At 43.9% G+C, this 25,542-nt stretch overlaps 1 protein-coding gene across 1 annotated transcript in view; it reads left to right on the plus strand.

The window, feature by feature from the left end:
* The window catches only part of LOC126457718 (uncharacterized), a 173,686-nt gene extending 148,369 nt beyond the window's left edge, over nucleotides 1-25,317 (plus strand). The window contains exon 3 of the mRNA XM_050094265.1: nucleotides 25,025-25,317. Within this exon, the coding sequence (XP_049950222.1) occupies nucleotides 25,025-25,203 (179 nt within the window). The 3' untranslated portion in view covers nucleotides 25,204-25,317. The remainder of the gene's footprint in view (nucleotides 1-25,024) is intronic.
* Nucleotides 25,318-25,542: the final 225 nt, after the last annotated feature.

Below are 25,542 nucleotides of genomic sequence, written 5' to 3' on the forward strand. Positions count from 1 at the left end.
GTACTCTATCGACTGAGGTGTTGGGGTATCGTACCGAATGTTGAACAGCAAACCGTGGCAAACGTGTGAATCCAATGTTGCTAACATGCGGCGGGCTATGGATGACATAATATCTGTGGCACGTGGGGGATACGTGACATCAAATATACATTTACATGTCGTGTCCGTTGCAGAAGGTCGAGGGCTGGTAAACGATGATCACGGAGCCCAACCAACTGGGCTACCCAAGCACGGCTCACGAGCCGTCCTCACAAGTTTATTTTCGCCAGTACCACGTCTCCTACCTTCCAAACTTCACAGAAGCTTTCCTGCGAAACGTGCAAGTCTGTCACTCCTGGAAGAAAGCATATTGCGGAGACAAGGCTTTATCAAAGACTGGGGGATGTTCCCAGAACGAAATTTTCACTCTACAGCTGAGTGTGCGCTGATATGGAGCTTTCTGACGCATTAAAATTATGTGCCGGTCCTAGACTTGCCCATGAAATGCAAAGGACCTGAGTGCGAGTCTCCGTCCGGCATACAGTTTTAATTGCCAGGAATTTTCACATCAGCGCACATTCCGCCGCAGAACGAAAATTTCATTCTGAAATAATTGTTTTGTCCAATACAGAAAAAACTTGAGCTGTAGGATACGTACAGGTTAAGAAACAGTGCATGCTACAGCATTATTGCCCAGATCAAGACTGGAAAATAAGAAGTAAAGTTCTGTGTCGTCTACCAGTCAATCTCTCTAACTCGAGTATTATGACGCAGAACTCTACCCGCTGCACCTACTGGGCAGAACTGAATGTAGTTACTTGATGTTCATTTTCAACCGAAAATGTATACGGGACGGAATTCTATTACAGACTTTTATGTGCTGTTAGTATGAAGTGAATCGCGCTGTGGTGTCCGATTCCGCGTATTTCGTTTCACCTTGCATAACAGATTACGTAACATCCTTTTTCAAGCGAGGGAAAAAGGACAAGGGCGTTCTAAATAACTACTAAGGCAAATAGCTATTAGGTAATTATCGGCAATTTTACTCTTTGGAACATGCTTGAAGTGTACTCACAGACAACAGTCTACTTCCAGTAGTGATAACGTAATCGGCTGGCAACGCCATGTTGCTGTAAAGGGCACTACGTTTTCCTATGGCAGCGCTGGCCAGAAGCAGCGCAATGTGCAAAAGTGCGGAAATGCGGCACAGGTGCACACATCTCAGCCGGCGGGCAAAGCGGAACAGCGACCTCTGTGAATAGAGACGTATACCGAATGGGCGGCGACGGTTCCTCTTCCTTGTTTAAGCGGTACCAGGAGGACCGAAGCACACCCAGTCTTGCTTCCCTCTGGCGACCGTAGCCTTGCATGAGACGTACTGGAAAATCGCGAGTATTGCAAAAAAGCAAAGAACGGATGATCTGTGTTCTCACTCCTTAAGAAACGGCTGCAAACTACAATTCTTTTTCACAGCTGTTGGTTAAAACTTACAGTGATTGCTGTGCCGCCGAATAATAGACGGCATACCTTAAAATCTTCATTTCTTGTGTACATTCGTATCTATTTAACTGTACATCATATTGTTTTCAGTTTTCCAGAATAACAGGCCGCGGTTCTAGGCGCTTCAGTCTGAAACTGCGCTGCTGCTACGGTCGCAGGTTCGAATCCTGCCTGGGGCATGGATGTGTGTGATGTCCGTAGGTTAGCTAGGTTTAAGTAGTTCTAAGTCTAGAGGACTGATGACCTCAGATGTTAAGTCCCATAGTGCTTAGAGCCATTTCAACCATTTGAACCAGAATCACAATCATACTACATCTGCACTGCGATCAAGTTTTCGTAACTGCATCAAGAGTGGCAAGACCTGGGAAACTATTTTGCGAAGGGGGATTTGTAAACGATTGTCTCATTGATGGTGCAGAACATTTGCATCCCACGAAAGTTAGCAGATTTTAAGAAATTGGCCTTTCCAAACAAACAGTGACAAGACCTATAAGTTATGGACGGCTATGTGCACAGGCAGTTAATAAATAAGGCTAAGGACATCGTCACTTTATCTGTTGGATGAAGTAACAGATTTTACAGATACAGTTAAGGTAGTGATATACATACGATGTGTCGATGATTCTCTGCGTGTAACAGAAGACGTTCTGGATTTACGGTTCAATCCCGCGTCCGGCCATCCTGATTTAGGTTTTCCGTGATTTCCCTAAATCACTCCAGGCAAATGCCGGGATGGTTCCTCTGAAAGGGCACGGCCGACTTCCTTCCCCATCCTTCCCTAATCCGATGAGACCGATGACCACGCTGCCTGGTCTCCTTGCCCAAAACAACCAACCAACGTTCTGGATTCAGTGCCTTTGAGAGCGACTACGACAGGTGTAGACTTACTCCAAACTGTCGAGAAAACGATTGATGGTGTCGGTATGGATTGAAGTCGGTTAATCCAGATGGCCGGAAGGGTGCCTGAACAGAAATTCTCCCGAAGTCTTATTACTGCATCACTCTCCCGGTTGAGAGAGCGGAGATATACGAACAAATAAATTATGTAGAGTCAGTCAGCTGATATCACGGGGTAGGTTCCTCGGAAACGAGTGAGATAACACCAAGTTCTTTGCGTTTAAAGACCTTAGATAACAGCACTCTGGTAAATGCAATAACTTGAGATGTAATTGAGATATTTGTTGGCGGTTTGCTTCTCCAACTATGATAATTCAAAAGTTTTTTTACACACCTAATACACCTCGAGATGCGCACCATTAGTGGCGCGACAGACACTAATCTGTACTCCACTTCTCTCCGCGTGTTTTTCAGCATTGCAGATATAACATTTGTGTTAGTTGCACGAATGCGATGGCGCGGATTTAGTAGATTACGAACTGTTTTCTGGTACACTTGATTTTCTGACTGACTTACAGGGGGCTCCGCTTGAATGACGTACGGATTAAATATACAGGTACCACTGGCATCGACATCGAAAGCTAACCCCCAGCTTCCCGTAGCCGGAAGCCGCACTTCTTGATTGCTACGTAAGTGGGAACATCGTCAGTTGGTTGCAAGCCGTACTCACGCGGAAAACAACGTTATACCAGTTTAACAGACTTTAGCCCCGAGAGATAAAGCACCTAGAACAACTTCCATTGTTGAGGTGTGAACGCTACCGCAAGCAAGCATAGAAAAATTTTGTGTTACCATACTTGTAAGAGGAAATCGCTAATAAATACTTCAATTACGTCCATAGTTACTATATTTTCTTTTATTGTATATCTAACCCAGACGCCCTATATAATTAACACCTAAAATAATAGCCAATCGAATCCTAGTTTAATATTTAAGTTTCAAAGTTTCATAAAAAGAGCCACAAAATATTTACGTGTTACCTTATAAATCCAAAACATTACTCCAAAATATTGTGTTAGTCGCATAACCTCGGCTGGTGGCTCGAATCATACCGATACTAAATAAATTGCTAATTCAAAAATCACTCGGGAATTAAAACAGATTACTGCAGAAAGAACTTTTAGTTTAGCAAAAGTTACACGTAATGCAAAGAAAAAAAGAATATAGTGTGACATGTTTACCTGAACTATTTCACTTCATAGCGATAACGCGCAAGAGTAGATGTTTGTACTGGCCATAAAATGTTGCTTCACTTTGTTAAGTATCCCCGATTTATGGTGTAAGACAAAACTTGTAGTGTCCTATGAACCACGTCTTAAACAGTTTAAACAGGAGCTTTATATACCAACCACTACATGAGGATGCACAGAAAAGAAGAAATAAAATCTAGAAGAATGATCTCCGATGATCGCACAAGCCATCCATCGCCTTCCAGTCATGGGTTAGGAGATCAGTTGTCTGGATTCTCAAAGACATGATATCGAAATAGACTGGCGCCTTCTTGCGAGTCCTCCACATAGTCTGGCAGAGAAAGTAGGGGCAGATTATCTAACAACTCTGGTAACATATCATGGAAAAAACCTACTGATGTAGTTCTGTGCAATGGGGCGGCTGAAGATAATGTCCCATTAGCTGACGGACGATTCCAGGCTACAAACAGGTTGAGTCATAGGTGTTGGAACGTTTCGAAAAATCATCTCTGAATACGCCATTCGCACCTGAACAATACAAACCGTAAGTAGCTCAGCATAGCAGTTAAGCGAGGTAAAGCTCCCATTGTGTTGTGGGTGACACTGGAGGCGGAAAGTGAGTGAAAGAGGAAATGGGCATAGCGAGGATGAGGAAGAGATGGACGAAGTGAAGGTTGACAGGGGCTCCAGAAGAAAGACAGAAGGAGAGAGAAATAGTGGGTGGAGGGGTGGAGGACGTGATGGGCAGAGGGAAGTAGTGGGAGATGGACAGAGAGGGAGTGGAGGAGGAGATGAACAGAAAGAGAAAGGAGGTAGACAGAGAGGATGAGGGTGGAAGAGGAGGGGAAGAGAAAGAGGAGGAGGAAGACGAGGAGAAGAAGGAAGAGGAGGGGAGATCAACGCAGAGAGGGGGAGGAAGAGGTGGACAGAGGGAGTGGGAAGGATGAGTTAGAAAGAGAGGTGGGGGACGAGGAGCTGTATGCAGTATATGTGACATACATGTGCGCACCTGTGGTCTACGGGTAGTGTGTTTGATTACTAATCAAAACGTCCTCGGTCCCGGGTTCGAACTTGGCCATCGCTTAAATATTGAATAAAAATCGTCAGCAATGGTGACTGAAGATTTCCGGCATAAAAAGTCACCGTCATTCAGCCAACGGATTTGTCGAAGAGAGCGGAGGAGTGGGTAGAGATTCAGTACGCTCTCTTGCCCTTGGGGTGCGAAACTGACACTAAAGGCGGAAGATTCAGGAATGATCAACAGTATGCGGAAACGAAAGGCAATGGAAACCACTGCATTGGGGAAAGATAATGTGTATCCACAGGAAATGTGGTCTGTAATTGAAAAAAGTGTCATGATGACCTCTCCACTGGCAAAAGATTCCGGACTAGTACCCAATTCGGATCTCCTGGAGGGGACTGTCAAGGGGGGGGGGGGGGGGACCAAGAGAAAAAAACTGAATAACCAACGAAAGGATAACATTCTACGAGTCGGGGCGTAGTATGTCAGAAGTTAGAATGTAGTAGCAAAACAAGAAAATCTGGCTCAATCTAGATACAGTGGGGGACAATGAATTGAAATGGAAGAAAGGCAAGGAAGTCTGGTCAAACAAGTATAGGGTAATACCAACAGCACCAGAAAATGGTATAATGGGAGTACAATTCATTATGAAAAATTGGAAATTTGTGGTAAGTTCTATGGGACCGAACTGCTGAGGTTATCGGTCTCTTAGGCTTACACACTACTTAATCTAACTTAAACTAAGGCTAAGGACAACACAAACACCCATGCCCAAAGGAAGACTCGAACCTCGTGACGGGGGGAGCCGCGCGAACCGTGGAATGGCGCCTGAGATCGCTCGGCTACACCGCGCGGCTTATTCATTATGAATAGGAAGGTTGAGCACAGAGCGTGTTACTGCGAACGATTCAGTGATAAGACTGTTCTCATCAGAATCGACAGCAGACCAACATCGACAACAGTCCAGGTATACATGCCGACGTCACTAGGAGAGGATGAAGAGAAAGTGTATGAAGACACTGAACGGCTAATTCACTACATAAAGGGAGATGAAAAGCTAATATTCATGGAGGATTGTAATGTGGTTGTAAGGGAGGGACGAGAAGAAAGTTACTGGAGAATATGGGCTTGGTAGTGCTAACGAGAGTGGAGGAAGCTAACTGGGTTCTGCAATAAATATCAGTTATAACAGCAATTATTCTGTTTAATAATCAAAAGAGGAGGAGATATACTTGGAACGGCTGGGAGATACTGGAAGATTTCAGTTAGCTCACATCATCGTCAGGCAGAGATTCCGCGATTAGATATTTTATTGTGCGGCGTACCAAGGAGAAGATATTGTGGGATAACAATTTTCAAGGATGAAGAATAAGGTGAAGTTTAAGAGACTAGTCAGGAAGAATCAGTGCGCAAAGAAGTGGGTTACGGAAGAGATACGCTTGAAGTTCTTTGGGGCTATAGACACTGCAGTAATGAGTAGCTCAGTAGGCAGTGGAGTTGAAGATGGCTCAAATGGCTCTGAGCACTATGGGACTTAACATCTGAGGCCATCAGTCCCCTAGAACTTAGAACTACTTAAACCTAACTAACCTAAGGACATCACACACATCCATGCCCGAGGCAGAATTCGAACCTGCGACCGTAGCGGTCGCGCGGTTCCATACTGAATCGCTTAGAACCGCTCGGCCACCTCGGCCGGCGGAGTTGAAGAGGAAAAGACATCTCTAAACAGGACAATCACAGAAGCTGGAATTAAAAGTTTAGGTACTAGGAAGACAACTGCGAAGAAACCATGGTTAACAAATGAAAAGAAGAAAGTACAAAACTGTCCAGGGAAATTTAGAAATACAGAAATATAAGTCAATTAGAAACAGAATAAATGGGAAGTATACGGAAGGTAAGGCAAAATGCCTGCATGAAAATGTGACGAAATCGTAAAAGAAACGATTGTCGGAAAGACAGATTCGGAGTATGAAAAGTCAAAATAACTTTAGGTGAAATTAAAAGCAAGGGCGGTAACATTAAGATTCCAATAGGAATTCGACTATTAGACGCAGAGGAGAGAGCGGGTAGGTATGTATGTCGTGTGACTAGGGCCTCCCGTCGGGTACACCGTTCGCCGGGTGCAAGTCTTTCGATTTGACGCCACTTTGGCGACTTGCGCGTCGATGGGGATGAAATGATGATGATTAGGGCAACACCCAGTCCCTGAGCGTAGAAAATCTCCGACCCAGCTGGGAATCGAACCCGGGCCCCTAAGATTGACATTCTGTCGCTCTGACCACCTTTTTTCCCGTTGTTGATCGTTGTGTTTGGTCGTTGCGGACGTCACATGACATCCATTCAAGTTCGTTGTTGATCCTTTCACTCGGTTTTTTTATTACAGAGGCCAACCAGCTCTCTGACCGAACACGCTGAGCTACCGTGCCGGCTACCACTCAGCTACCGGCGGCGGACACCGGATAGGTGGAAAGAGTACATTGAAGACCTTTGTGAGCGGAAATATTTGTCTGGTGACGTCATAAAGGAAGAAAAAGGGGTCGACAGGGAAGAGATAGGGGATCCAGTATTAGAATCAGAGTTTTTAAAAAATCTCTGGAATACTTAAGATCAAATAAAGTAGAAGCGAAGATAACATTACATCGGAAGTTCTAAAATCATTAGTGGAAGTGGCAGCCAAACGTCTACTCTCTTTCATGTGCAAAATGTACGAGACTGGCGATATACCATCACACTTCCGGAGAAACATCATCCGCATAATTCCGAAGATATCAAGAGCCGACAAGTGCGTGAATAGTCGCACAATCAGCTTAACAGCTCACGCATCCAAGTTGCTGACAAGAAAAATGTACAGAAGAGTTGAAAAGAAAACTGAGGATCTGTTAGATGACGATCAGTTTGGCTTTAGGAAAGGTAAAGGCAACAGAGAGTAGGTTCTGACGTTGCGATTGATAATGGATGGAAGACTGAAGAAAATCAAGACACGTTCACAGGATTTGTGGACCTGCTAGATGGGTGCGACAATGTCAGAAGGTGTAAAATGTTCGAAATTTTGAGAAAAATAGAAGTAAGCTTTAGGGAAAGACGGGTAAAATACAATACGTACAAGAAAGAAGAGGGAAGAACAATAGTGGGACACCGAGAACGAAGGGTCTAAGACAGAGATGTAGTTTTCGCCCCTACTGTTCAATCTGTACATCCAAGAAATGATGCCGGAAATAACAGAAAATATCGAGATAGGAATTAAAATTCAATGTGAAAGGATATCAGTGCTAAGTTTCGCTTATGACATTGCTGTCCTCAGCGAAAGTGAAGAAGAATTACAGGGTTTGTTAAATGGAATGAGTAGTTTGACGAGCACAGGATACGGATTAAGAGTAAATCGAAGAAAGACGAAAGTAATGAGAAGTGCCAGAAATGAGAACAGCGGGAAACTTAACGTCAGAATAGTGGATCACGAAGTAGATGAATTTACGGAATTCTGCTACCTAGGCGGCAAAATAACCCATGATGGACAGAGCAATGTGGACATAAAAAGCAGATTATCACAAGCAAAGAGGAATTTCCTGGCCAAGAGAAGTCTGCTAATATGAATCATAGACTTTAATTTGAGGAAGAAATTTTGGAGCACAGCGTTGTATGGTAGTGTGGAAAAATTGGAAGGGAAGGGAATTGAAGCATCTGAAATGTGGTGCTACAGAAGAATGTTGAAAATTAGGTGGACTGATAATGTAAGTAATGAGAAGGTACTCCACAGAAACGGTGAGGATAGAAACATATCGATAAGTCAGACAAGAAGAACGGGCAAGATGACAGGAGATCTGTTAAGGCATCAGGAGATAGCATCTATGGCGCTAGAGGGTACTGCAGAGGGAAAAAAATGTAGGGGAAGACAGATTGGAATACGTCCAGAAAATGCTTGAGGGTGTAGGGTGCAATTGCTACTCTGTGATGAAAAGGTAGCAAAGGAGAGGAATTCGTGGCGGGCAGTATCAAGCCAGTCAGATGACTGAACATTCAAAAAGAGAAAAGAATGAAAGAAAAAAAACATGGCGCTGTCGAAGCTGTGGATAAAAAGCAAGCTCACATGGGAAAGATTACATAGTGCGTTTCACATTGAGAAATCCGAACTATCTGTTGGTTGCTTGTGGGAAGATCGTGTGATGTCTCGTGTAAGAGTGGGTAACATGTTCCAGTCCGTGTCGAGATTCGAAGGGGCCGGTTTGCGCTCTATCATGACTGAGGCTTACCATTCCACCATATTACTGCTCTCGATAGTGAGAGTCTCAGGACGGCCATGCGAATGACAAGCCAGCACAGTAAAACAAGTATCCATGTGAATAGTGTGATGAGGTCTGGGGCCTACGGAGTGTCAACACGATGACCATTATTGTGGGTCCCTTGATGCAGCAGCATAAAGAGACGCGCCCACAGCACTACGGCCAACGAAAACATTGTCCACAAGAGTGCCACCAAGACATTGCAAATCCCAGTTCTGAGTGCAGCATTGCAGTTGGCATATACGTGTGTGGTTGCTCAGAGGAGAAGGAATGTGTAGTGACATTCAAATATACACAGTTCGCCTGTTTGGGCACATGTGAATCCACAAGTTACTAGAGCTCGTGGTCGTCAACAGCGATTCGGTATTAGTGTGTGAACCTACATTTTCAAAAGCTAGGACAGCTACCAAGGTACACAGAGGCAATGCTCCTGCTCCCGCGCCCCCAGTTAATCCCCTTCGCTGTCATACCGTACCCGTCTGCTACAATTAAATTAAACTACGCAAGCTTTCAGTCCCACGTCCATTGTTTCAGTTTAGTTTTCTATTTACTTGTACACAGTCGAAAATGTTTATGACGTGTAATGTGTAACTTGCAGCGCGCCATGCCACCCGAAAAAAGAGAAGTCGTTTCGTGGATAGCTGATCATCCTGGAACATATACACGTGACGGATTTGTTTTATATTCTCGAGTTTGCGAGAAAAACGATTAGTACAAAAAAAATGTTTCAAATAGAATAGCATGTCAAGATAAGTCTTCATACCACAGGAATGCAGAAGAAAGGACCACGACAACAACTTCTGACAACAGGAAGTTGCAGAAGCAGGGATTTGTCCAAAGGTAACCAAAAAAGTCCGTTTAACATGGGTCCATGTGAAGCATTCATTGCAAGCATTATTCTTCTTCACAAACTTACAAACCCTATCCTCGACGTCTTCCTGTGCAAACGTTGCTTAAATCAAAATATACCAGATGAATCAAAATTACGTAAAAATAAAATACAGACAATATACGTAAATATTCTGGAAGAAATACGCAATGAACTCAAGAACAACATTATCTGGATCTCAGTTGACGAAACTACAGACACTTGTGGCGGTAACGTTGCAAATTTAATAATTGACATTTTAAAAGAAGAGCCTTCTTCTTCCTATTTAGTGGCCTGCAAAGAACTTGAACAAGTAAATCATTCCACGATCGCCAGATTTGTGAATGGGCGTATTAGAAAAATATTTCCGGAACCTTCTGCAAGGGTGTTTGTGTTTATTTCAGATGCTGCTCTCTATATGATCAAATCACGAAAAGCCTTTCCAGTATTTTATCCCAATTTAATTCATGTGGCGGGCTTGCTGAAGAAGTACGTTCCACGTTTGTGAATGTAAATAAACTTATATCATCTACAAAGAAAGTGTTTCTAAAGGCTCCTGCTCGCATCAAGACCTACAAAGAAAAACTAGCAAATGAACCTTTATCTCCCGAACCAGTGGTAACTTGTTGAGGTACGTGGCTCGAAACTGTGCTGTTTTACAGCGCACATTTCGAGGCCATTAGAGAGGTGGTAAACGACTTAGATAGTGCAAAGGGTTTGGCAGTTTACCAGTGCAAGGGAGCTTTTAATGGTTCCGGTATTAAAAAAGACATTTCTGTGATTGGCACTCAGTTTTCCCACATACTTGCATGAATTAAAAAGTTTGAAACTCAAGGTTTGGCGTTGAATGAATCTATCAAGTCAACGAATAAAATTATTCTAGTGAAATCCTCATTGCCGGAGGTATTCCCAAGAAAACTCAAAGAAAAACTTGAAAACATTTTAAACAATAAACCTAGCTTTGAACGAAATTGATAGTTTTATTAATGGGATGGGTGAACTTTTACCAGAAACAATAACTGCCAATATAGCACCCAAATTCAAATACGGCCCAGTTACTTCAACTTATGTAGAACGGTCTTTTTCTGCCCATAAAAATGCTTTGAGTGATCGAAGACACAATTTTGCTACCGAGCGTTTGGAACAATTTTGGTTGTTTAAGTTTAAAATAGTAGAAAAATGTAAAGTAAGTTGTAAATGATGCTTTGGTCCAATATTATTAATTAAAAGTTAATGCTGTTCAAAAAATTCATGATTGTATGTTGCCTTTTAAGTAAAATATTACGGGGTTTTTGAGCGTGCCCCTCTGTGTGCGATATATTTCGAAGTTGGTCCTGCGCACATTTATCGTTTCGGTTCGCCTCACTCACATCGCATTTGCTTGTTACCGACAACAACAGCAAAGAAGAAACAATTCTTGAAACACGGTATGGGTCCCCATTTCGCAAATTTTTAGAAAATAATTTCAAAAAGGCCCCCTTTATAACCTCTACCGGAAACTATTCAGAAAATGATATTAGCATTCTAAATATACCGATTTTTCGCGTGGTCAGCGCTCTTCCTCGTAATTGATATGCACAGGTTCGACTCTGAGATACAATACACGCAGTAACTACCATGTTTTATTATTATTTGATCTCTCATATTTAGGCACTTTTCATGCATTTTGTAATCATTTTTCATGCATATTTACATGCATATTTTAAGGTTTTTATAATGCATATAACCGACCTCTACTAATTATTTATGCGTCAAAGTTGCAAGAAGTGAATAAAATACAATTTTTGCAATTGCATTTACAGCTTTTTGTTATTTTCTACAGAAATTATTTTGAATATAAATTTCAGTACACCTAGTCATACAATGCTTGCAAGCAGTCCAAATAATAGTGACGATAAAGACAAAAAACTCATGTTCCTACGGGTTGGTGGGAAAATAAGTATTTCCTAATTAGATAAACAAGTTCAGTTTCAAATGTTTGGGAGTATATTCCCCTGTGCTTAGTTGTGGCATTACTGGGGAGTGCATCCCAACAGAAGGAGTTTCCAGTCTCGTGGAGTGCAGTTTATTTTTCCTTTTGTTATTATGTGTACATCATTTGTTCAGTGGTGATGTTCTGCCTTGTGACGACGCTGCGTACTCAGCAACACATCATAAGAAAAAGTTGAGAAAATGCATCAGAAAAGGTTCAGCTACTGAAAATCATGAATGTGTACCCTTCAGTCACAGCTAATACGGTCGTGAATCATTCGAAGATGGTGGAGAAGCGGGATAACATACAACAAGCAAAATGGAAGTATACACACAACTAGAGAAAACCTATTAGTTAGCAAGGATTTAAATGGTACTTAGTACATTCGAAGCTAAATATTACAGAGGAATTGGGAAATGAAATGTGCCTCTACGCAACTTTTTATGTTCCTTTACCCCAGAGCAGTAGTTGGTGATATTGGTGAAAATCACTGACACTGCTAAATCAAACAATGTCTATATGATGAATCGAACACTGATGGCTGAACACAGAACATAATATGTTTGAAAAACTTATCCACCAAGAAAATAGCCACAAGTGAGGAACACTGGAGTGAACTGTAACGTCGTGTTTTGCTTGCAGACATAACAATTCTTCTGTTAATTTTTTAAGACATGGAAAGAATAATGTTAGCTTCTACAGGTAGGCTATGAATTAATTTCTGATTTATATTCAACGTATAAGGGCCAAACTATCTCACTTCATAGCTTGGTTAGTGTACCATGGCAAGAAACGGTCATATATGATTTTCGGTTTTAAGAAGACCATTTCCAATCGTACAACCATACTGTTCCACGTACTGTGGAAGAAAACAATTATTTTTGATTGCCATTTAAACCTTGAATTCTACTGTTTACTAACAAATGTTATTGCCTCAGTCACCAAAATGTTTAACTGTAACTTACAAGACACTCAGACATAGTTATATTATTATTATATAATTATTCTTAATTAGGGTTCTTACTAAATTCCTTGATCCAGTGAATAGTTCAGTTAAAACTTTCTTAATTTAAACAACTTAGATGACTTATTCTTTTCATGAATTTACACGTATAGCCAGTCTTAAAAGAAGATACCAGAGAAAGTAAAGTGTGGATTATTTATGGATCTAATGTTTCATTGGGCAATTACTGGAATATTTTGGCAAATTAGGTAGAGCGTTAGAGAAAAACAAGAGGCAGATTATGTTCAGGTTGGCTTTAGTGGACGTCAGCATGGAGTGAAGGAACTAAAATAAAATGTGAGAAATCTTGGGAGAAGGAGTGCAGAAAATTTTCAGAAACGATTGTCGGAGAGGTGGCGAACGCATATATCAACAGCAGGCATAAAATATCACCGAAAACGATAACGAATATCACCCACGAGGCGTTTTTGAGATTCGAGAGATGTGCGCTAAAGTTATTTAAGCGATTACAAGGAAGGCAGTTTTCGTGTGGATCTGAAGTTTACTTAATCCATCAGAACAAAAGTAACATTGAAACCTAGAGAGACGTGATTGCACTCGCATCGATTGATTTACGAAGCCTTAGCTCAAGTTAATTCGTGACCGTTTACTCTCTTAACAGGTAAAGTATAATTACAACACAGGATTATTTGTCCAGTAAAAGTGAAACTCTCAACCCAGATCTTTTTGGAATCCTCAAATGCCATCTTGCCTTCTTTCGGTCTATGACTCTACTACCCAGCTATTTATAGTGTAATTTACAGTTCTATTACATCTCTTGTTCCCAACTGGCGTTTTTAAAATACAAGAAGCGCATCCAGAGGCGAAAGTCCCTTTGTGGCCACATTACCCGTGAATACAATTCTTTTTTTGCCTTCTCTTTACTTACCCTCTCTCTCTTTACTCTTATAAAATGGCAGAGGACGTCCCACACTCAGCCAGGTTGCAGCCTCCACTAGTTTCTGTAGCGTTATGTATCGCCGCCACCAGTGGATCACGTGGGCCGATTTCGTCGCTAGCAGCTGGAAATAAAGCAGAGACCATTGTTTCGCCTCAACAGGTCTAGGCATAAGTGTGTGGGCACCACATGTAGCTCTCAAATCGATGAACTATTATTTGGCCTGAACGACCTAAGCACGATACATTCTACAACCCTACGTGAGTTTCTTGTTAATTCTAATGGTGACTCTTAAACTGATGGTAGCCTGAGCTGTACAACTGCTGATGATAATCTTTCAGGGGCTGAAACAGAATTGTACATCTACACTCCTGGAAATGGAAAAAAGAACACATTGACGCCGGTGTGTCAGACCCACCATACTTGCTCCGGATACTGCGAGAGGGCTGTACAAGCAATGATCACACGCACGGCACAGCGGACACACCAGGAACCGCGGTGTTGGCCGTCGAATGGCGCTAGCTGCGCAGCATTTGTGCACCGCTGCCGTCAGTGTCAGCCAGTTTGCCGTGGCATACGGAGCTCCATCGCAGTCTTTAACACTGGTAGCATGCCGCGACAGCGTGGACGTGAACCGTATGTGCAGTTGACGGACTTTGAGCGAGGGCGTATAGTGGGCATGCGGGAGGCCGGGTGGACGTACCGCCGAATTGCTCAACACGTGGGGCGTGAGGTCTCCACAGTACATCGATGTTGTCGCCAGTGGTCGGCGGAAGGTGCACGTGCCCGTGGACCTGGGACCGGACCGCAGCGACGCACGGATGCACGCCAAGACCGTAGGATCCTACGCAGTGCCGTAGGGGACCGCACCGCCACTTCCCAGCAAATTAGGGACACTGTTGCTTCTGGGGTATCGGCGAGGACCATTCGCAACCGTCTCCATGAATCTGGGCTACGGTCCCGCACACCGTTAGGCCATCTTCCGCTCACGCCCCAACATCGTGCAGCCCGCCTCCAGTGGTGTCGCCACAGGCGTGAATGGAGGGACGAATGGAGACGTGTCGTCTTCAGCGATGAGAGTCGCTTCTGCCTTGGTGCCAATGATGGTCGTATGCGTGTTTGGCGCCGTGCAGGTGAGCGCCACAATCAGGACTGCATACGACCGAGGCACACAGGGCCAACACCCGGCATCATGGTGTGGGGAGCGATCTCCTACACTGGCCGTACACCACTGGTGATCGTCAAGGGGACACTGAATAGTGCACGGTACATCCAAAACGTCATCGAACCCATCGTTCTACCATTCCTAGACCGGCAAGGGAACTTGCTGTTCCAACAGGACAATGCACGTCCGCATGTATCCCGTGCCACCCAACGTGCTCTAGAAGGTGTAAGTCAACTACCCTGGCCAGCAATATCTCCGGATCTGTCCCCCATTGAGCATGTTTGGGACTGGATGAAGCGTCGTCTCACGCGGTCTGCACGTCCAGCACGAACGCTGGTCCAACTGAGGCGCCAGGTGGAAATGGCATGGCAAGCCGTTCCACAGGACTACATCCAGCATCTCTACGATCGTCTCCATGGGAGAATAGCAGCCTGCATTGCTGCGAAAGGTGGATATACACTGTACTAGTGCCGACATTGTGCATGCTCTGTTGCCTGTGTCTATGTGCCTGTGGTTCTGTCAGTGTGATCATGTGATGTATCTGACCCCAGGAATGTGTCAATAAAGTTTCCCCTTCCTGGGACAATGAATTCACAGTGTTCTTATTTCAATTTCCAGGAGTGTATATTACACTACATTAGTATTTGTTTTCTCCTATTTGAATTGGTGTTAGATTTGTGACGAGGTTACTGGTTTCACTAAAATCGTATGAGATTGACTTATTATTGTGGATCACTAACGTAGTATTCATAGTTAGGAGTACAGTAGTTTGCCCGTGCAATAACAGCACATCCAATTACAGTAACAGCGAATCGAATGCAACAGCAGTATGTGCAATTTACGCAATACAGAATCAAATCCAGATGCACGTGCAACAACAGACAGTACAATTGAAGCAGTAAAGTATCAAACGCATCTGGTATTGCTCTAATTCGCTTTAAAAAAGGCAAACTCCTCATCAGCAGATTCTCATATCCACAACTCTTACGCATATACTTATTTTGCGATCATTGGTCGGCTCGGTTGCAGGTCCCCTACAATATTATGCGCCTGGCATGATCTTAAGTATGTAAATAACAAACAAAAACTTCGCGTAATGTTTGTCTATTATTATTCTGTACAAAAACGTGAAGGAATCCCCCAAATATGTCTCTGCCGCAGTGTTGCTATATTTACTCTAGGCAAAAACAATACAGTACCATTTTGGAAAATACGTACGTCTGTTGGGGTCAAAGCGCCTGCTCGCTAGGCCTGTCGATATTGTGTTACCTCTGTCCTGCAGCAGAGGTTGCTGTTTTCGTTCTGGTGACTTTTGACGCCATTCCTACGGCGTCAGACAAGTCCTACGTCAGAATTACGACGTGTCTTATAAATGAAATTGAGTTTGATGAATTTTTAAATTTTGTTCATGGCCAATTATACAAATAGTTCAGTGCATCCAAATGACATTGTGAGTCCCTCATAAACTGCCGGCTCTATTTGCAAGAAAATCATGATTGTAAAGTATTGACTGAAGCTAGTCGCCAAGACGTAGGACAGCTAAACAATTGCCAAAGTTATCAATGTATCTTTATCGATGCTTTCATTATTAATAGTAAGAGAAACCGTTTTTAAAGGAAAATTAACTATCAGGTTCGAGATATTTTCACCTCCTACTTCGACTAAAGTTCGTCAATCGATTCAAAACATTTTTCTAAGTACGAAGCGTGTCACTTAAGAGACTGGCAACACTGGGAGCGATCTGTTTGTATAGACCAGTGTGTTAATCGCTTCCAGATGCTCAGTCCGAGTTTCACCTTCGTACAGCCATCAAGTGATTTCTGACAGCGCCATCAGGGAAGATGTGTTTTTGTTGTGAGTTACGAAAATGGAATAATGGAATTTAAGCTACGTTATGTCATCAAGTTTTGTGTTAAGCTGCGAGTGTGATCTTAGAAAAGTTGCAACTGTGCAATGGGGAACATTCCTTATTAAGAGCACAAGTTTATCCCTGGCACAAATCATTTTTGGAAAGCCGAGAACACGTTGAAGATTAACCCCAGTCAGGGAGAGCTTCAACTTCAGAAACTGGCGAAAACGTCGTGAGATTGTTCCCGAAGGACAAACCGTCAAGCGAATGCAAAGCTTCCTCGGATTTTAACCATGATTTTCATTTCACAACCGATCTGACCTTACTTTCCTAACAGCCCTCGTACAAACGGTGCGCAGCGTTATTCGTGCACCTGGTGGCCACAACTGGAACAACATAATCAGCGTAAATCGGTTCTGCATTAACGCATTAGCCCTTCTAGTAAGTTCCGCTGCCATACGACGATTGGAACGTAAACTAGATCTCCGTGAGTAGCTGTACTTCAGTTATGACCTAGTTTTTGTATGTCGATCCTTCTGATGGAAAATAGTATTTTGGCCGTTGACTTTCGTGATAAAATGAAACGTAGCCGTCCTTTTGATGTTGATGGTTGCAGACACAATATCACTGTTACAGTAGTCTACGGAAGCCAGGTCATAGATCTTGGCCACTGATGGAATTGTGTATACGATCGGAGTTACCCACTCAGCGTCAGTTAAGGCCTGAAGAAGGCGTACTGAGTCACTTAAACTGGTTTCTCCGTGATAAATAACACCGGAAGCCTATCTGCAGTTTCATTTTATTACGTTAATTATAACGATCCGCTATGTTCTACCAGGTACAGATCACGTTAGTTTGATGTCCAAGATATCAAAGCAAGTTCACTATTATACTCCCAGACCGCTGTAACACGACTGTCGCCGTGTGACACGAAGAGTTATCCTGTTGGAAGATGCCATCTGTGCCGGACGGAGTGGCCGAGCGGTTCTAGGCGCTATAGTCTGGAACCGCGCGACCGCTACGGTCGCAGGTTCGAATCCTGCCTCGGGCATGGATGTGTGTGATGTCCTTAAGTTAGTTAGGTTTAAGAGTTTTAAGTTCTAGGGGACTGATGACCTCAGAAGTTGAGTCCCATAGTGCTCAGAGCCATTTTGATGCCATCTGTGTCGGAGAAGACATATAGCATGAAAGGTAGCAGGTGCTCTGCTATAATGTACACGATGTCCACAACTGTCACTGTGCCTTCCATTACTACTACAGGTTCCATCGACGCGCACATCAGTGTCCTCCATACCATAATACTGTCCTAACTGTCGTGTTTCGGGAGCCGTTCGCCTGGACGGCGGCGTATCCGAGCACGTCATTGACCTGGTGTACAGGAAAGGTGGCAACTGCAGTCGTAAGTGAGGGTGTCTTCGGTTCAGCATGGGGACACTATGAGTCGTCTGCTAAGGAACTCAAAATTCAGCTATAAGGGCTGAACGAAGTGCTCGAAAAACTTGCGCCTGCACCAGTCAGATTATCACAGATCGCCGCCTACCACAATTAATAGTGCTGGCTATCTCCTGACCTCTATGTTGGACGTCCAACAAATAGTCGCCTACTCGGGATTTCACCGTCCTTCAACCGCTTTCCATGGATGCTCAAGACTAGCAAGTAAACAGCCTATGAGATTCGCAGTTTCCGAGATGCTCAATTCTGGGCGCTGTTCCATAGCTGTGTACTCTTTGTCAGAGCCGCTTATGTCAATGAAGTTCTCCATTTGCGGCCACTATGGTCGCTAGAACGATTCTTGGCTTACTCACTTTCTCTACCTGTCTCATGCTCAGTCTCGCTGTGGGCAAACTTTGGCTCTTCAGCGTACTTCACGACTCTGACAGGGCCCTGACATAATACTGAAATCGCTGTCAGAGGTCAGGTATAATTCCGTGTTCCTTGTCTTCTATGCCTAGTTCTGTACCTAGTCTGTGGGGTAAAGTTCATTTCTTTCTGAACAAACATCGTCACTACTGCAATTTCCGCATAAGCAGGCTTAGACAGGGTAAACATTAATAAAACCGACAAACTGCATGGACGGATTCCTGACTAGAAATGGAGGGAAAAAATGTCCTATGAACATATATCTGTTTCCACGGTAGATGGCGCTGACGAATGAAAGTTCTTCCGACTACGTGCCGTGTGTTTCTTGTGTGTTGCAGGCTGTGTGACTGAAGCAGTGTACTGTGAGCTGCAGACTTGTCCGGTGTTCATGTCGGGAACAAGCCGAGATGGCGATTGCGTACGGCGCAGCAGATGGAAACGGTCGATAGGCAGCAGGGCTATACCAAACCAAGTACTGTCATGGACAGCAACCACACGACGCAACAATTCAAGCCATTTTTGGGTGATTGTGGGATCAAGGGTCTTTTCGGGCGGTCGAACGTGCATGGAGGCAGCAGACTGTGCGCACACAAGACCTGGCGTACAATCCGTCGCCTCCATGCACGTTCGACCGCCCGAAAAGACCCTTGATCCCACAATCACCCAAAAATGGCTTGAATTGTTGCGTCGTGTGGTTGCTGTCCATGACAGTACTTGGTTTGGTATAGCCGTGCTTCCTCTCGACTGTTTAAATCTGCTTGGCCGTACACAAACAGCATGTCGGCTTGTTCCCGACATGAATATCAGATCATTCTGCTGCGTACAGAACGCTGCAGCAACCACAAAGCCTGCAACATACAAGAAGCGCATGGCAGAAGAACTTTCATTCGTCAGCACCTTCCACCGTGGCAACGATGCATTTCCGGACCTTTGTTCCTCCATTTCCAGTCAGGAAATCGTCCCTGCAGTTTGTCGGTTTCATTCATGTTCACCGTGTATAGAGAACTTTAACGGTTTAAATTACAGTTCCTCGGAGTAAAGCTTAGGCAACATTTGTTTCTGGTGTTTCTGGTAAAAAATACACACACATACACACACACACACACACACACACACACACACACACACACACACACATACAGAGAGAGCTGCAAATAAAACGTACTGGAAGGAAGGAAAGAAGATTATCCCTTAATGCCGCATCACTGGAGCTCAAGGTAGAATTGGTGAAGAATTCGAAGAGAAACAGGCTGCCTTTTTTCACAAAAACCAAACCGACATTCACCTTAAAGCACTAGTTACCGAACCGTTACCGTAGGTCCACAAGTGGCCGAAGAAACGACTTCTTGATACCCGAAGTACCTTCATTGTGATTATCATAATGCACGGACAAAATATACCGGAAATCTTTTTTTCGTACAAAGAGATGGCTTTCAAACCAGTCGGATAGAAACAGGAGCCGGTTATTTCAATACGGTGTAGTTCAGTGTACAGAATTAGGACCCGTTTGCATTGTCCATCGCACTGCATCGCGGGAACATCAGTTTTGTCGTGAGCTGCACAGTGGCAGGGCTACGAAAACCTGCCCGGCTCTGTTCGGTGTTTTTCGTGCACCACATGAGGTTTGGGGTGTAGGAACCAATAAAGCTTCTGTTCTTGAGGCAGCGGTGACTTTTCACAAAGTCCCCTACGAGTGCTAGTTATCACCATCGTTCTCATTTTCTAAACGTTAGAACAAGCGAACAGATAACTGAAGTAGAAATATTCGTTGCAGAGCCTGCTAAATAAGATGTGCCGCACATAGACTTGTAATGACGGGAAACAGGAGTAGCGTAGCGTCTTTAATTATCAATGGACGAGGTGATGCCTTTTTTCTACAACGTAAAAATAACTTGTTTTGTTTAATTTGTGGAATAAGTGTGTTTTGAGCGAATGCAATTTGAAGAATATGCAACTCGTAAGGAGTAATACTTATATAGTGATATGGCGTAGTCAGCTGTACACCTTACGCATTGTTGGTTTCCTGGACATTAGGAGATAAGCGCGTCTCTTCCGGCAGGTTGCAGCGTCTTGATGTTTCGTTCAGTTATTCCCAAGCGCTTCCGATCGCATCGACTTTATGCTAGGGGAAGAATCATCTCGTTGTTCATGTTTCGTACGCAGCTAAGTCGCACCAAAAGCTATGCATATGTTGCAGATGTTGATGAAATGTGAGTTTGCAAAGTCGCCGTTGAATGGGAGGACAAAGTGAGCAATTAATGGATTTATTTGCGCAGCATGTGCATAATTACACACGAAATCAGTGGACAAATGATTATCATCGCCATTCTTCGCCGATAGAATCCATTGGCGGGCTCTTGTATTATTTGAACATTTACTGATGTAACCTTGAATTTTTACAACGTGATAATTTAATTTAGAAAAGCAGTGCAATAATGGGAAACTTCAACGTGAAAGTGGAAGTGAGTGTAACTGTTATTATGAACGTTGTTGGGCCTAGTCATCATTAGGCATTGTGCCCCTTAAAATGACAATAAACAAAGTAAATGGCATGAACTGTTGTCTTTTCAAAACATTGTTTTGACTTCAACTGAAGAAGTGATAACTTTAATATTCGTAAAGAAAGTATATGTTTTCATTCAGATAATAATGTCCGGTTTCATACGAAACGTGTTCTCTCAGCTAACCATACCTTACCATGTCGGATCGCCGCAAAGAAAATTAAGAATCAGAAAAATCGTATAGGGAAAGCTCAACAGGTACACAGTCTCGGCCGAACGCTCTAAATGTCGATTCTGACAACTATCTTCGACGGTTAAGGAGAACTACGGGAAATCCTGAAGAAGATTTGGACCACTGCCCTGTTTAACATGTTCACACTGATAAGTTTTCTCCACTGCTGGCCGTAAAAATTGCTACACCAGGAAAATGACGTGCTACAGACGCGAAATTTAACCGACAGGAAGAAGATGCTGTGATATGCAAATGATTAGCTTTTCAGAGCATTCACACAAGGGTGGCGCCGGTGGCGACACCTACAACATGCTGACATGAGGAAAGTTTCCAACCAATTTCTCATACACAGCAGTTGACTGGCGTCGCCTGGTGAAACGTTGTTGTGATGCCTCGTGTAAGGAGGAGAAAAGCGTATCACCACGTTTCCGAATTTGATAAAGATCGGATTGTAGCCTATTGCGATTGCGGTTTATTGTGTCGCGACATTGCTGCTCGCGTTGGTCAAGATTCAATGACTGTTAGCAGAATATGGAAACGGTGGGTTCAGGAGGGTAATACGGAGCGCCGTGGTGGATCCCAACGGCCTCGTATCACTAGCAGTCGAGATGACTGGCATCATATCCGCATGGCAGTAACGGATCGTGCAGCCACGTCTCGATCCCTGAGTCAACAGATGGGGACGTTTGCAAGACAACAACCATCTGCACGAACAGTTCGACGACGTTTGCAGCAGCATGGACTATCAGCTCGGAGACCATGGCTGCGGTTACCCTTGACGCTGCATCACAGACAGGAGCGCCTGAGATGGTGTACTGAAAGACCAATCTGGGTGCACGAATGGCAAAACGGAATTTTTTCCGATGAATCAAGGTTCTGTTTACAGCATCATGATGGTCGCATCCGTGTTTGACGACGTCGCGGTGAACGCACATTGGAAGCGTGTATTCGTCATCGCTATACTGGCGTATCACCCGGCGTGATGGTATGGGGTGCCATTGGTTACACGACTCGGTCACCTCTTGTTCGCATTGACGGCACTTTGAACAGTGGACGTTACATTTCAGATGTGTTACGACCCGTTACCAGAGGATGACACGGCAGTGACGCCTGGCCCGTCTCGGCCAGGACGCAAAGATTTCCTTTTCACTTCGCTCTTCATCAATATTTCTGACCGATAATTCTCATAGTCAACGCTGAAAAAACCTGTAGCTGCAGGGTACGTATACAGCGTGGGGTGCAGATCAGAACTAGAAAATAAGTAAAATGCCTGCTAGACCAGCAATTAGACTCTGGAGCACGAGTGTTTTAAAGTAAGTTTCTGCCTACTTCGCTGACGGGCGATATTGAATGATGACGGAGTGTTGTCAAATTGCCTTTACTGACGGCCATTTTCTAATGAAAATATGTACAGGACAAAATTTTGTTTGAGACATTTTTGTTCTGTTAGAGCGCAAAGGCCGCGCTGTGGCGTCCGACGTGGGTTTTTTGTTCACCTTATATAACAGACTAGATAATAATATCCTGTTGCATGAAAGGGCAAAAGAACAAGACCTTTTGAAGTAACGACTACGATGAAATGGTAAGAGATAATTTGTGGTGATTGTACTCTACTAGCATACGTTTGAACTGCACATGCAAACATTTGCCTCCCAGTAGCGATAACGTATCCAGTTGACAGCACCCTGTTGCTATAAAAGACTTTGCGATTCTTTGACGGCTTTACAGTACGGTAGTCTAGCTGGAAAGTGTAGACAGTCTTCCGTATCACACAGGGAAGGAGATGTCGCGCCTCTTGCTGCTGGTGCTCGCAGGATCCTACCTGGTTGTGTTCTGCGTGCCACACGCCACGGCTCAAGACGATACCAAGCCGATTGCACGAGACGATTTTGACGATGACGATGACGACGACTACTACTACTACGACTTCTTCTGTGACACCGTCAGTGACCCTTTGCCATATCTGTCATTTCGCGCGGGGGGTAGTGGAGAAGAGGAGGAGCCCAGTCTCAGCCGAATCTTCGCCGATGGAACGGTCAGCAGCGACGGCTCGTCGCCGGACGGATCCGAGGGCACAAATACTGAACACGGTACAGTTTCCAATTTTTTATACTTAGTCTTCATAAAATGTGATGTTCAAAAGGTCTCAAATCATTAGGTTCAAATGGCTCTGAGTACTATGGGACTTAACATCTAAGGTCATCAGTCCCCTAGAACGTAGAACTACTTAAACCTAACTAACCTAAGGACATCACACACATCCATGCCCGAGGCAGGATTCGAACCTGCGACCGTACTAGTCGCGCGGTTCCGGACTGAAGCGCCTAGAACCGCACGGCTACCGCGGCCGGCTCTCAAATCATTAGGTCTAAATCAATCATATGGGAGAGTTCCCTAAAAAAAATGGTTCAAATGGCTCTGAGCACATCTCAGGTCATCAGTCCCATAGAATTTAGAACTACTTAAACCTAACTAACCTAAGGACATCACACACACCCATGCCCGAGGCAGGATTCGAACCTGCGACCGTAGCGGTCACGCGGTTCCAGACTGAAGCTCCTAGAACAGCACGGCCACACCGGCCGACGAGTTCCCTAAACTGAGTGTTACGACAAGGAAAGAAAGACTTCAGTTTAAAGTCCCTACGACGACGTGTTCACTGCAGACGTAGCACATGTTTGATTTGAGGAAAGCAAATGGTCGACTTCGGTTTATTGAGAGAATTTTTGGTAAAGTGTAGTTCACCTGTAAACGAGACCGCATATATGATGCTAGTGCGACATATTCGTGAGTACTGCTTGGGTGTTTTGGATCCGCAACTGGTCGGAAAAAAGGAAGCTATTAAGAAGCAGATTTTAGGTTTGTTAGCAGTAGGTTCGATAAAAACACAAGTATTACTCAGACGCTTACGTTCTTCTCGTGAAACACTAATGAGAAAATTCAGAGAACCGGCATTTGAAGCTGACTGCAGATGATCTATTGCCACCAACATAAATTTCGCGTAAGGACCGCGGAGGTAAGATACAAGAAATCAGATCTTATCCGGAGGCACACAGAGAATCATTTTTCCCTCGCTCTGTTTGCGAGTGGAACAGGAAAGGAAATGACTAACAGTGGTACAGGGTACCCTCAAACACGCACCGTACACAGGTTTGCGGAGTGTGTATGATGTAGGAGTAAAACTGAGAGCAACTGAAACTCGTATCGTCACAAAGAAAAAAGTTATGAGGAAGGGGAAAAAAAGACTACGTTTTACTGGCGGAACACTGAGAAGATGCAACAGGCCTACTAAAAGACTGCCTGAGCACGCCTATCTGTCCCCTTCTGGACTATTTCTGAGTGTTTTGAGATCTTACAACACAGGATTGATGAAGGGCAGCGAAAAAGAGCAGCTTTCACGAAGTAGAAGAGACTGTACGAATCTGGCAAGCGAGTTGGGATGACAATCATTAAGGAAATACATTTTTCATTGTGGCGAGATATTTTCACGAAATCTGAATACAAAATTTCTTGTCCTAAAGCCAAAATATGCTGCTAGCTCCCCCGTACATAGGAGAAACGACCATCGTGATAAAATAAGAGTAATAAGAAGTGACACGGAGTGATTTAGGTGTTAGTTCTTCCAGTGCGCTATTCTAGAGTGGAATGGTAGAGAGATAATGTATAAGTGTTTGTATGTACTACAAAACACTCAAGTGTCAATTGCAGAGTAATCAGTAGGTTCCTTAATTTTTATAAGTAGTAGGTCTTTAGCTTGATTGGCTGTCAATTTTGAGCTGTATTTACCGAACGTCATTTCTTCCTTTTAGCATCACGGAAAGGAGCAGCTGCACATGCCGGCCTCGCCAGGACAGCGGCTCATGCCGAAGCCAGGACAGCAGGCAAAGCCAGAACAGCACACAAATTGAGGACTGCCGCCAAAGCCAGGACAGCTACCAAGAAGGCTGGCACAGCTGTGGCGAAGGCTGCCGGGACACACCACCAGTGACTGCAGTCCCATCTGCGAACAGTCAGCGGATGTAGGTTATCACTGCGATGATTCTAATATCTTATGTATCACAATTGTGAGAAATGAATAAAAAATAATTGCAGCATTTAAAAATCTACATTTGTTGTTTTCTCCAGAGAAATAGCAGTACTTCACTTCCTCATAGAATGCTCACATAGGTAAGTCGTTGAATGAGAAAAGCAGCACAACTTTTTCTCGGCCAGTTTCAGTTGACAAAATGCGGGATGTTCCAGCTTTAGACCCAATAGTTTCATGACATTCTGACAGGTAGCGGCGCTATACGTAGCTTTCACAATGGTGTCTGTAACGGAGGTGCAT

This window comes from Schistocerca serialis, chromosome 1, assembly GCF_023864345.2.
Source record: "Schistocerca serialis cubense isolate TAMUIC-IGC-003099 chromosome 1, iqSchSeri2.2, whole genome shotgun sequence".
NCBI classification, from domain to species: domain Eukaryota; kingdom Metazoa; phylum Arthropoda; class Insecta; order Orthoptera; family Acrididae; genus Schistocerca; species Schistocerca serialis.